Source organism: Diuraphis noxia, unplaced genomic scaffold (assembly GCF_037042655.1).
Source record: "Diuraphis noxia isolate RWA-SAM2 unplaced genomic scaffold, SU_Dnox_SAM2 contig0001, whole genome shotgun sequence".
NCBI lineage: Eukaryota > Metazoa > Arthropoda > Insecta > Hemiptera > Aphididae > Diuraphis > Diuraphis noxia.
Genome location: NW_028301711.1, coordinates 110,481,612 through 110,495,971, shown reverse-complemented (window position 1 = coordinate 110,495,971; position 14,360 = coordinate 110,481,612). Strand labels below are relative to the sequence as shown.

Here is a 14,360-nt window from a genome sequence, read left to right as displayed (position 1 = left end):
TTCCATACTTGATAATGGAAAACTAACATTAACGAATAACGATTAACCACATGTTTTCAGAAACGGTTTACCGACATTTATTATCGTCTATCTACTAATACGTGATAAGATCGTATACCAGGAATCAGTAACCAGTGATATATTTTGTAACCATGATGGTAAAGTGTAAAATGTTAAAATGTTATTTTTATACTTTATAGCTGATACAGCTGCGCTTCTGCTGGCTAGTCGTTCACCGACACTTGGCGTTCGGGTGGGAGTGATGATAAGACACCTTTTTTTTTTTTTTTTTTTTTTATTGGTATTGTTTATCTATCTTGTTATTATCGATAATGACCGTTATGGGTATTGTTAAATTGAGATAAAATTTCATTTTGACTTCTGGTTTTTACTGTTGGGTTTGTAAAATTGCCCAGTAGCAGCAAATTGAACGAATATTTAAGCATTAATAAGTCGCAAACTAATTACTCAAATAAAATTCTGTAAACGTTAAAATTATTTTTTTCAGTATGTTTATAGATTTTCGTTATTAAAAATAGGTATTACCATTTGAAAATCTAAAGTTGATAGTGTTTTATCTAATAAGGGAGGTAGTTAAAATTATGAAAATTGTAACACAGTGTAAAATAGTAAAACCTAGAAAGTTTAAAAAAAAAATTATTTTAAAATTCCTAATACTTACCGAGATATTAACTGGTTCATGATAAAAAAATCACCCTGTATAACAAAGCTATTTCCGAATCCTCGTAAACGTTAAGAGGCGGGAAATAATTCGTGGATAATAAAGTTGTGTTTCCAGTCAAGCTTAATGTGACAGATTCATGCATAATAAAAATTCAAGACATAAATGTCCACAGTTGAATGAATTGAAATCTTGATAGTTAGTATAGTTATATACTATTTTAAACTTTTTAAAATAACGTTGTAATTCAATTGGTGGAGGTAAATCGCCAAAACTATCAAAATATATGACTTTATCTTTATTTTTATGAAACGCTACCCAATGGCTCCCATCGCCTGAAGAAATGTCCAAGTTTAATATACCACATTCATTTACATATGGTTTTTTAGGCAAGTTATCACGTGAAAACACTCCACGGAAATGATTGATTTTCAACTTGGTTATACATTTTATAATATCTTCTGACGAAAGTGGTCTGTCAGGTAGCGTATTTAACAGTTTTTTTTACATACCTTGTTTTTGTTTAAATTTAGGCCACTACCTTTTTTTCTTTTTGAATTTTGAATTGCATTATACACACTAACACCTCCAGACATTAAGCTACCAAGTGCCGACAATCCTGCAAATATAGGTATTAAGGGAATTACATCTCCTGTTTGTCTCGGTGGTAAAATCAGTCTTTTACCACTATTATTTTTCTTCGAGGTTCTTTTTTTCTTCACAGCTAGCATACTATTGTTTTTTGTAACACGTTTCCGTTTACCTTTACAACCCATACCTATTTTTCTTTTAGCTTTCATCGCGTTTGTTACCGCGTACGCTACTAATTTCTCTTTTCTAGGAGTGTCTTTTGCTTTAAATCTTTCCCAGGCACGATTTTCTAACACTTTATCAGCTTTATGTCTATCGTCTAAATTTTTACTCGCTGCATACACAATATCGTGATCACGACAAGCAGCGTCCAATGGGTTTATTCCTTTGTCACCGCGATCTAGTCTCTTTTTCAATTTCGTACCTGGACCACAATATTTATAGCCTGGCACATGGGCTTCAACTGGGAGGCTATTTATAAGGAAGTTTACTAATCCTTTACCAGTCTTATCTGATTTACACTTTTGAGTTAAACACATCATCTATGACTGATTATCAATTGAAAAATTCTAGAGTATTTATAAGGAAATAAAAATGGATTTGATTGATCAGAAAGATAAATTAGATGTTATAAATGTAGATCTTCAGATGATAAAAAAACAATCAAGACACGGTTCGTTATTGCCTGATACTATACGTGCTATATTAGTCGATCCCAGCGGATCAGGAAAAACAAATATAATGTATAATCTGATCACCCATGCAAACGGGTTAAGATTTGAAAATATTTATTTATACTCTAAAACTTCTAATCAGGAAAAATATGTTTTATTGAAAAAAATAATAGATGATATACAAGAAGCTAATTTTTTCATATTTACAAGCGCTGATAAGGTTATAAAACCAAACATGACTAAGGAGAATTCTATAATAATTTTCGATGATGTAATATGTGGTCCACAATCTATAATCAGAGAATACTTCAGCATTGGCAGACATTCAGGTGCTAGCTCTGTATTTTTTTTAGCACAAACATATTCTAAAATATCAAAACAGCTAGTAAGAGATAACTCAAACTTTTTAATGATACTGAAGCAAGATGATACAAATTTACGGCATGTATTCAACGATCATTCGTCTGCAGATATGGATTTCTTAGAATTTCGGAAAATTTCTCATTTTTGTTGGAATCGCAGCGACTACGGGTTTTTGGTTATCGATAAAACGCGGGAACTGAATGAAGGAAGATATAGATGCGGTTTTCATACGTTTATTGAAATAAACAAATTTTAAGTACATGTGTACTTAAATAATATATATATATATAAATATAACGTAACACTGTTGTTATCTACATAGTGTTATTAGTAGTCATACGATACAGTTATCTTGTGTTTATTATTCACAATGAACAAAGAAAAAGTTTTGCTGGAAAATTTAATAGCATCAAAAAAGAATATTAAACGAAAAATAATGGAAATGAAACGTGGTGTTATAGATTCTGACAACTATTACCGCGAAGTATTTAAACCAATAATCGAGCCACTGAGTGCACAGACAGAAAAAAATATACAATGTAACTCACAACCAACTGAACTAATAAAAACAGAAACTGTATGCTCTAGTGATGAAGATGATGACGTTGAGTTAGATCCATCATTTACAAATTTTTTAGATAATAAACGTCATGTAATAAAACGTTATGATAAATCTTATGGTTTGCATTATGATCAAGCTAGTGATTCATATAAAATAGGAAAACACTCTGTAGTTTTTAGTCATGGTAACTTACAGTTGCTTGATAGTTACTATCCATGGACTGTAGGACTATGGTCTTTATTATGTGAGAAGGAACCAAAAAAAACAACTGTAGAAGATATAGAAAACTATTACGACATTTTGAAAACTACTGGAGTTCATTTAAAAGCAGATGGGAAACCTAAAACCTCAAAGTTTCAAAAATGGTCAACTGTTGTAAAACCTCTATACGAACGAATGAAATATGAAGAAAAACAGTTAAACGAGCAAATAACTAAACTTAATAAATCTAGAATTCCTCAAATTGACTTAACACCAATTAAGGATCTTTTATCTAGTAAAAATGCTAAAAAAAGTAATAACGATACAACCATAGAAAATAGAAAATTTGATTTTTATCCAGATGCAAACAGTTCTATGGTTACAGCTCCCACAGTTGAAAATATGTTTAGTTTTACTTCAACACCACAGTCAAAGCAAGGTTCTGGTTTATATAAAGATGTAATGCCGCAAACACAATTAGTTTATTATGACGACCCGAATGAACTAGTAACTAGATTAAATCTTATAAAATCATCACAAAGTGTTGGTAATACTGGTGATAATAATGAAATTATATCTATTTTAGAAGAACTACGTGAGAGAGATATTATAGTATAATGACAACATTAGAGGCTATAGCTAATGAGCTACATAGACCAGCTAGAAAAATATATCCTAGACGTAGTGTGGTAACGCGGTTTATTGATGACCTCTGGCAAGCTGATTTAATAGACATGCAACCTCATTCTAGACAAAATAATGGTTTTAAGTATATTTTAGTTGTCATAGATACATATAGTAAGTATGTATGGGTTGAGGCGTTGAAAAATAAAACATCAAAGGAATGTACAAAAGGTATGTTTAATATATTGAAAAAAGCTCATCCAAAATTGTTACAAACAGATAATGGTACAGAATTTTATAATATTAAATTTCAACATTTGATGAAAAAGTATAAAATTAGACATTACAGTTCATACAGTGTTATCAAATGTTCAATTTGTGAATGTGTGATCCAAACTCTGAAAAATAATATACAGGGTGTCCCACGGAGTTCTGACAAATGAAATGAAATAATTGAGACTTTTAGTAAGGCAAGAAATAAGACCTTAGATTATAAAGTAATTGGGATATTGATAATTGTGATTTTTTGAGAAGGCAAGAGGTAAGACCTTATGATATATAGTAATTGAAATAAATAATAGTGATTTTTTTGGAAGGCAAGAGGTAAGACCTTATATGTTGATAATTGAGAATTAATTTGGAATTTTAGAAAGGCGAGAAAATAAGTCCTTAGTTTTATGAATAAATATTGAGAATAATTATGAGATTTTGTTGAAAAAGATATATATAATGTGTGCGCGCACAGTTTATTGAGAATAGATATTGAATATATAGTAAAAAGGAAATTATAGAAAAATGATGAATAAATGATAAATGATATATGATAAATGATAAATGATAAATGGTAAATGAATAATTGAAGTATAGAGAAAATAATTGAGAATAATAAGAAATAAAATTTTGAAGTGAAAGAAAGTAATTTTAGAACCGGTTCGAATTAGATTTAAATAGTATATAATATTAGATATATAATAGTATATAATATTAGATAAATCTAATAGCATAAATATAGTCCACATTAAGTAAAAATAGTATAATAAATAAATTAAAGTAGTCTAGAATAAGTTATAATAGTTTAAATAAATTTGAATTAGAATTATTAATTAAGATTTAATAAAAATAATAATAAATAAGTTTATAAGTAGTTTTGCGATATATTAATTTAATTATTTAATTATAACATAGTGGCGTAATATTTAATAGTAGTAATGATATAATTAATGCGTTAGTGTGAGTGCAGTTTATAGTAAAACTGATATAAAATAAATACGTAATATAAAACAAAAACATCGCGGAACACGATTTTTTTTTAATATAATAAATGACGTGTTATGGAATCGAATAAATAATAAAAGTAATATTAAGTATAGAAATCGAAGTTGAGAATAAAGGTATTTAGAAAATAAAATATATTAAATATATAGTTGAATAAATAAATAAGAATAAATATTAGAAAGTTATTGAGGGAAGAATAAATGTTATTTTTATGAAATAAATAAAATTATTTTTCAAAATTTAAATGAATAAAAAATATATTGATGAATAAAAATTCAGGGGAAATACAAGATATTTTGACAGGAAGCATATTAGTAACATCTGACGACGAAACTAGAGACGTAGGTGTTCAAGTAGACAACAACGAGGGGGCTGTAGTAGTCCAAACAAAGACAAATATCGTTAAAACAGAACAAACATTAATTAATTTAGATATACCAGAAGAGTATAAATATTCACAAGATTGTGATAGGGAAAAATATTTAAGAGCAGTTAAAGATAAAGAATTTTTAAATTTAACTTTTAAGTCTTTAAGTCCAGCAAGTGATAGTGATAATACAATAAAGAAACGAACAGGTTTACGAACTGACAAAGGGGTAGTACACGTACAATTACCAAACATAACTCGAACGAAAAAAATAAAAACAATGGCTGAAATGGATATAGATAAAGCCACAGCTTTGATTCCGGTGTGTACAGGAGCAAAGAATGTATCAGAATTTATTAATACATGTGATATCGCGGTAAAATCGGTAGATAAAAGTAATTTACAATTATTAATAAAAATAATAAACTCGAAATTAGCAGGTAATGCACTAGAGGCAACAAAATATAGGGACACAGAAAAATGGGAGGATATAAAGTCAATTTTAAAGGGAGTATTTGAACATAGAGCATCTGAGAGAACGTTAACAATAGGATTAAATTTCGCGCGTATGAAAGAAAATGAGGACGTAAGCAGTTTCGCAGGACGAGTTGAGGAATTATTTTATAAATTATGTAAGGAAGGTTCGAAAGATATGACAGAAGAGGAAAGCAAAGTATATAAAAAACAACTTAAAAATCAAGCATTAATAATTTTTGTAAACGGTTTACCGAAACATTTAAATTTAGCACTAAAAGCTAGGGATCCAAAAACGTTAGAAACTGCTATGCGATAATTCGCAAAAGATGAGGAAATGGAACATAATGCTAACTTACAAATGGAAAAATTACAAAAAGATTTAGAAAAACAAAATTTAAACGGAAATAGTAATACATCGGGAAATAATTTCAAACAAAATAATAATAGTCAAAATTTTAATCGCGGTAACAATAACTATGGTGGTCAGAATAACGGATATAACAATAATAATAATAATAATTTCAGACGTAGTAACGGTTATAATAATTTTAATCGAAGTTTTAATCGTGGCGGATATAACGGGTATGGACGACAAAATTTTGCTAATAATAATAATCAGTGTTATAATAATCAGAATATGAAACTAATAATAATAATAATAATATTAATAATAATGCATGTTATAATTGTGGAAAGAATGGTCATTTAGCAAGAGATTGTAGATTACCAAGGCAAAACAATGATAGACAGTTCGGTACCAATAATAGGCAACAAAATGCAAATAATAATACGCGTACAATTAATAATAATAATGGACAACTACATTGTAGCTATTGCAATAAAGTGGGGCATGAAATTGTAAACTGTTATACTAAATTACGTAATGAAAGGAATAATTCTAATGTTTCAAAAAACTCGATGGTGCCAACTCAGGGCGTCAGGTTGGTGCAGGAGATAATAGACGCAGAATCGCCATTAAACAATGTTTACATGTAACAACCGTAATATATAATAATCACGTAACAGTAGAATCACCTAATTTTAGTACAAAAACAATTAAGTTATTATTAGACACAGGTAGCGATTTAAATATTGTTAAGATAAATAAATTAATAGGCAAAACGGTAATAGACGAAAATCAGAAAATATATTTAAAAGGGATAAATGAAAAAATAGTACCGACTATAGGAAAAACTAAAATTAAATTAATAATTGATAAAAAAGAATTTATAACAGAATTTCAAGTATTGAATAAGCAATTTCCGGTTGAAGGCGATGGCATTTTAGGACATACATTTTTAGTAGATAATAATGCAGTTATAGATATTGCAAATAATATTTTAACAATAAAAAATAATGATGAAATAAATGATGATAAAATATGTTTTAGTTTAGAACCTAGAACGGAAACAATAGTATCGATTAACATTGCAGATAAAAACATGAATAATAAAAATATTTTAATAAATAAGCAACAGTTATCAGCAGATGTATATTGTGCTAATATATATAATACAGTCAGGGACGGGAAAATTATAATAAGTGTGTTAAATATATCGGAGGCGAGACAGGATATAAAAGTAGGTCAAGTTAATAGAATATCATACGAATACGACATTGACACTGACATTAATGAAATAAATAATATACAAAATAATAATGAACGCGTAAATAAAATAAGGAATTTAATTAGGAACGACCATTTAAATTCGGAAGAACGCGAATCGATAATAAAAATTTGTGAACAATATGCCGACATATTTCATTTAGAAAATGATTATTTAACAATAACAACAGCAGCGGAACACGTAATTAAAATACCTAAAGACACTCCACCTATTCACAAACGACCGTATCGTATCCCTTTTTCACAACAAAAAATAATTCAAGAACAAATAGAACAAATGGAACGGGATGATATTATAGAAAAATCTATGAGTCCTTTTAATGCACCACTATTATTAGTAAAGAAAAAATCTGATGCGTCGGGAAAAGAAAAATTTAGAATAGTTATAGATTTTAGAGCACTCAATAATGTAACTATAAATGAATTTCACCCTTTACCAAATATTACGGAAATATTAGATCAATTAGGACAGTGCCAACTCTTTTCCATAGTAGATTTAAAGAGTGGGTACCACCAAATTTCGTTATCTAAAGATTCTAGGGAACTTACAGCTTTTTCGACAAGTCAAGGACACTATCATTATAAACGTATGAGTATGGGACTTGCGTCCGCACCAAGTACATTTGCTAAGGCTATGACTAATGTGATGGCAGGTTTAATAGGTATAAAATGTCTCGTATATTTAGATGATATAATTATATATGGGAAAAATTTGAATGATCACAATAAAAAATTAATCGATGTATTCGAACGATTACGTATTCATAATTTAAAAATAGAACCAGATAAATGCGAATTTCTTAAAAAGGAATGTTTATTTTTAGGTCATATAATTTCAGAGCATGGAATTAAACCAGATCCAAATAAAATTACTTCAGTTATGAATTTTCCGACACCGAAAAATGTTAAACAAATTAAAAGTTTTTTAGGACTTAGCGGTTACTACCGAAAATTCATAAATAATTATAGTTCTATAGCTAATCCGATGACAAATCTTTTAAAGAAGGACGTAAAATTTAATTGGGATGACAAATGCCAACAAGCTTTTGATAAATTAAAAACAATACTTTGTTCAGAACCAATTTTGCAATACCCAGATTTTACAAAAGAATTCATACTTACAACCGATGCTAGTGGTAAAGCACGAGGGGCAATTTTATCACAAGGCAAAATAGGGAGTGACTTACCAATTTCTTATGCATCACGAACATTAAACAAATCGGAATTAAATTATTCAACGACAGAGCTAGAATGTTTAGCAATAATATTCGGAGTAAAACAATTTAGACCTTATCTATATGGCAGAAAATTTATAATATTTACTGATCATAGACCATTATCATGGTTATTTAATTTAAAAGATCCCTTGTCCAAATTAGCGAGATGGCGTATTGAACTTGAACAATATAATTATGAAATTAGATATAAACCGGGAGTACAAAATTCGAACGTAGACGCATTAAGCAGAATGTATAATATTAACGAAATTAAAGAAGAAAGTTACGCAACATTTTTAGAAAAATTCGAAACAATAATGATAACAAATAAAAACGTAAAAGAAGTACACGGTGAATTATTAGAATCGCCAAGCGAGTATCATATAGTATCAGAGATAGAAAAATATTATAATTTTATATCAGGAATTATTTACGAACTGAAGCAAAAATTTGGAAAAGATAAAATATTAAAAGCAAATAAAGACTTAGGCGATGTCGTAAAGTTTAAACATGAAGATAGGTATATAATATTTTTAATAACAAAAACTAAAGAAAAACAATTGACAACATATGAAAATATGCATTTAGCATTGTTAAATTTAAAATATTTTTGTCAGAAACATAATTTAAGTAAACTAGCTATGAATCAACTAGGACGAAAAGATGGATTAGAATGGGCTAAAGTGAGATCGATGATTCGATATGTATTTCGTAATACAAATATAGAAATAATAATTTGTTCTAAATTAGAATATACTAAAGAAGAAAAATTAATAATTTTTAAACAATTTCATGATTCTAAATTAGGGGGGCACGGTGGAATACACAGAACATTAAAAAAGATAAAAAGACAATTTAATTGGCCAAATTTAAAGGAAGAAGTAAAAGAATATATAAAAAATTGTCCTTCGTGTCAAACGAACAAAAATACAAATAAACACCATAGGAGTCCGATGGTCATTACTACTACAAGTACTAAACCATTTGAAAAAATATTTTTAGATATTGTAGGACCTTTATTAACCACTGAAACAGGAAATACGTATATTTTAACAATGATGGACGATTTATCGAAATATTCGTTAGCAATACCTCTTGAAAATCATACAGCAAATAATGTAGCGAGAGCTTTCGTAGAAGGATTTGTTTGTGTCCACGGTCTTCCAGAGACAATTTTGACAGATCAGGGTACAGATTTTCTTAGTAAAATTTTCGCGGAAGTATGCAAATTATTAAAAATAAATAAAATAAATTCGAGTCCTTACCATCCACAAACAAACGGTAGTTTAGAACGATCACATAGGACACTAGCCGAATATCTAAGACATTACGTAGATAAAGATTTAAAAAACTGGGATAAATTATTACCATACGCATTGTTTGTATATAACACAATGGAACACACGGCGACAAATTATCAGCCATATGCGTTAGTATACGGGAGAGAAATCGATATACCAGTTAAATTAAAGTGTAATCCGGAACCTAGATATAATTATGACGACTATATTTACGATTTAAAATACAAAATGCAATTGTCACACCAAGTTGCTAGGGAAAGATTAATTAATAGGAAAATAAAATCGAAAAAACAATACGATAAAAAAGAGCATAACGAAAATTATAACGTAAAAGATTTAATATTGCTTAAAGATAATACACAAAAAAATAAATTAAGTCCTTTATGGAAGGGACCATATGAAGTTTTAGACGTGTTAGACACGGAAAATATAATTATTTTACGAAACAGAAAACAAGTGACGGTACACAAAAATGATGTAAAGAAATATTACGATAATAATGAGCAAATATAAATATATAAATTTAAGATAAATAGAATTAAGTAAAATTGACATTAAAAAAAAAAAATTATTATTTTAATTGTAGGAATAGGAACAAAAGATTCGTGATAGAATTGGAAAAACGAATTATACTTGGGGAACACGATACCAGTACTGTGGGAAAGAATCAAATACCTAAATGTTTATTAGAACACATAAAAATGGCAAATTTTATGCTAAATGAAGTCTTCTCGGAAGAAGAATTAGAAATAATTATACGAAACATAACGAGATTTATGTATGACATGACACAAAAACACGGACATATAAACAGATATCGTTGCAGGGATTTAATAAGTTACATAGGTCATGTACCAAAACCAGAGGATTTGTTGTATTATTTAGATAAAGTTAACTTGTAAAAAAAAAAAAAAACACTAATTTAGAAATAAGAGTAATTATAAGATATAAATAAGTATAATAAGTTAAATTGATAATATTATAGATTAATGATCATATGGGCAGTCAAAGGACAACAAACAGCGATTGGAGACTATGTGGTGGGAACAACAATTTCGTATAGTTATGAGGACAATGTAAAAATTAAAAATGTATCGGGTGAATTTGACGACGAATTCGAATTACCTTTAGCAAAACCATGTAACATAGCTTTAGTACGAATCAAATGTATAATGATAAGAGATCCACCACTATTTGACATTGAATTAGTAGAAGTACCATTAACATATTATTTACAAAAAGAATGTACAATGTACATAAAAAGTGTAGATGGAACGGAATACGAACCTATAAAAATACCAGTAACATACAATTTCCTAAAATTTAAATTAATAAACAATTACACAGATTATGTAATATCTAAACAAAAACAAACATATACAACGTTAAAACCAGAAAATTATATACTAAAAAATCAAAATGTAACCATAACTACAAATAAAGAGGAAATAAATATAACAACATTAAGTAGCAATAGTACCAACATTGATAAAATATTAACTACAAATAACATATCTAAAATAACAACTATGATGTATAATTCAAGTTTAACGATACCACAAGTAACGGAACAAACTACGTTTAAGAATGATTTAACAACAAATACGGAATTATATGAACTAGGTTATACAGAATCCACCAATAATAATAACGAAAATATAACAGAACAGAAATATATAATACAATTAAAAAATTTAAAAAAGGATGTAAAAAATACAGATAATACCAGAATGGGAAATAGTAAAATATTTAGTTACATAATGTATGTTATTTCAGGTACGTTCCTGATAACAATAATGTTAATAATAATGATACTACATAATAGATATAAATGCGTAGATAGAAACAGGTATAGGTATGCGATGCAACAATTGATGGAAATACCAGAAATTGAAGTAACGGAAATTTAAAAAGAAAAATAATAATAATATTAGAATAAGTGAATGAAATAAATTCCACATGGGATGTTTCTTTAGAATTAGAAATAGAAATGATAGTATTAGACGCAATAGGAATATAAATAACTAGAATATATATAGGAAATTAAAATAGTAAAAATAATTATAAAGTATAATAATCTAAACGTGTAATAGTCATTAAATTAGAGGTAAATAATAGAATAATAAAAAGTAAAAGAAATGAACGAATGTAAGAGACGTGATTAACTGATTGCATATCTGTGTCAACAGAGAAAAGAAAAAGAAGCCGGTGGGTGTTGCGACTATATTCTATTGGAACGAGCAACCACCGACACTAAAAGGAGATGAGACGATAGAGCAATTAGTTATTTACGAAAAAGTGGCAAATTCAGCACTTAAAAGTTTCAATGAGACTAGAGATAGGGCATGGATTTGGCCAAACGATGATAAAATGTTAAATATCAGTATAAGAAATAATACCTGAGTAAAAATAATAATAATAAATTTAGAATTATAAAACCAAAATATAGATTAAGTGAATAATAACTAGAATATAAGCCATTATTTTATGAAACATAATTATTAAATTTAAAATTTAAAATAACTTATATAGAGAAACTTTATTGTAACAGAAAAAGGTAACACAAGTTCGTGATAATGGACTTTGAGTTTTCAATGGTGAATAGGACGAGTATGGTGTTGATATCAGGAGCGATATCAAACAGTTTGGACAAGTGTAAGGTACGCAAACTTGAAGGGAGACCACTCCTCTTGCCACTTCATGACGAAATACGACCAATGAAAAATCATGAACTACTGTTGTCCAAGAAGGAGATAAAAAGAATATTTAAATGCAAAGAAGTACTGCAAAAAGCATGCCTAGAACAACTAGACAAAAGTTTAAGATCAACTCTAAACAACCTAAGTCCGTCATTTATTGAAAATTATATCACAAAAGGAGACACAACTAGTGTAGTAGTATTTTGGAACGGAAATTCGGATTTAAACGTCTTAAAAAGATTAGACATAAACAGATTCCCAGTATTAAACATAACGTGTTATGACACTAAATTCAATGGCACTTTTACAATATTGTTAGAAAATTTAAATACAAAAAAGACAATCTTCGAGTACGAAATAGGTACATTCAAAAAAACAGGAAGACTATTGAATTTAGAGGAAACACACGGGATGGTTTGTAATAAAAAACATAGATTAACGTATGCTCACGATCCGAGAACTGATGTAAAATTGACAAAATGTATTTTTGATTTTATGGTAAGGAAAGTGAAATACGATAATCTAATAAGACATTTAAAAAAAAAAAAAAAAAAAAATATAAATACGTAAGGGTTCAATGTAAAGTAAATACACAAAAGGAAAAAATACTACTACAAAAGTTAATAAATATTAATATAAAGTTTAATTTAGATTAATTTTAAAAAATTAATTTAAATATATATATAAAAAAAAAAAAAAATTTTAATTTTTTTAATAAGTATAAGTAATTTAGTAAAATCATTAAATATAATATTTAAATTTCTGCTATAAAAGAGAATATTAGTACAGTCATTACGAATTATGAGAATTCTAACAGAGATCTTATAATCAGAAGGGATCTGTGTTTGATTCTTGTAATTTTAATTGGGCATATATCTACACGAAGAGTAACAGAGACAGTTGAACAATTAGAAGTCTGATTATGAATTTTAAATATTTGAATAATAATAGTTGTGACTTCTAGTGGTTCACATGTTAAAAATACTATATAAAAATACATAAAATAATTATAATCTGAACTACACGAGAAAGATAAAATCACAACGGTAATTAAAAATCAAAATAATAACAATCGATTCGACCATGATGGTGTTCGTCTTGAAAAACTTTTTTTTACATATAAATTTTTGAGTCGCGCATCAAAGATTGAATGGATGATAATCCACTAAAATAAACAATAGTTTATAAATAAAGTAAATAAACTAAATGACAATAATATATATAATATAGATATAAGAAATTTAATAATGAATTTAATAATGATAATGATAAAGAACTCTTTAAGTAAATAACATAGAAATAATAAAGTGGTGAGGGATGATATTAGACATAAGATATTCATATTATATTAATCAATTAATTATAAAAAAAAAAAAAAATGTATTATTTAATCACTTTATATTCACATAGAAATAAGAAAACATATGGGAATGATATGTTTTAATGTAATTATATGGGATTATGGGAATTAATATTATATAAAAGGGTGAGTAACACTTAATATAAAAACTAACACTAACCAAATATACTAACATATTAAAGGAAATATATATATATTGTAATACTAACTATATATTTTAATGTAATAACTAAATCATAGACTTATTGTAATACGAAAATATATATTTTATTGTACTAATAAAAATACTATTGTAATCAAAAATGACAAACATGAAATGTAATAATATATAATTGTAAAT

General features: G+C 27.6%; 3 protein-coding genes across 3 annotated transcripts; 2 read left to right on the top strand and 1 right to left on the bottom strand.

Moving 5' to 3' along the window:
- Positions 1–819: 819 nt before the first annotated feature.
- Positions 820–1,812, bottom strand: LOC149063296 (uncharacterized). The gene is made up of 3 exons (XM_089215606.1): positions 1,195–1,812; positions 974–1,117; positions 820–873 (listed from the first exon to the last, which is right to left on the bottom strand). The coding sequence occupies exons 1-3, from the start codon at positions 1,810–1,812 to the stop codon at positions 820–822; spliced, it is 816 nt and encodes a 271-aa protein (XP_089071732.1).
- A 934-nt stretch (positions 1,813–2,746) lies between these two features.
- On the top strand, positions 2,747–3,691 carry LOC149063295 (uncharacterized). Its single transcript, XM_089215605.1, has one exon. The coding sequence runs from the start codon at positions 2,747–2,749 to the stop codon at positions 3,689–3,691; it is 945 nt and encodes a 314-aa protein (XP_089071731.1).
- An 8,846-nt stretch (positions 3,692–12,537) lies between these two features.
- Positions 12,538–13,230, top strand: LOC149063294 (uncharacterized). The gene has a single exon (XM_089215604.1). The coding sequence runs from the start codon at positions 12,538–12,540 to the stop codon at positions 13,228–13,230; it is 693 nt and encodes a 230-aa protein (XP_089071730.1).
- The last annotated feature ends 1,130 nt before the right edge of the window (positions 13,231–14,360 follow it).

Excerpts from the sequence above, each read along its gene's own strand:
- LOC149063296 (XM_089215606.1), bottom strand. The coding sequence starts at position 1,812 with ATGTGTTTAACTCAAAAGTGTAAATCAGATAAGACTGGTAAAGGATTA. Across the intron at positions 1,118-1,194 it reads TAAATTTAAACAAAAACAAG|TTGAAAATCAATCATTTCCG; the intron begins GTATGTAAAAAA and ends TGTATAACCAAG. Across the intron at positions 874-973 it reads TTCATAAAAATAAAGATAAA|ATTTCAATTCATTCAACTGT; the intron begins GTCATATATTTT and ends CTAACTATCAAG.
- LOC149063295 (XM_089215605.1), top strand. The coding sequence starts at position 2,747 with ATGGAAATGAAACGTGGTGTTATAGATTCTGACAACTATTACCGCGAA.
- LOC149063294 (XM_089215604.1), top strand. The coding sequence starts at position 12,538 with ATGGACTTTGAGTTTTCAATGGTGAATAGGACGAGTATGGTGTTGATA.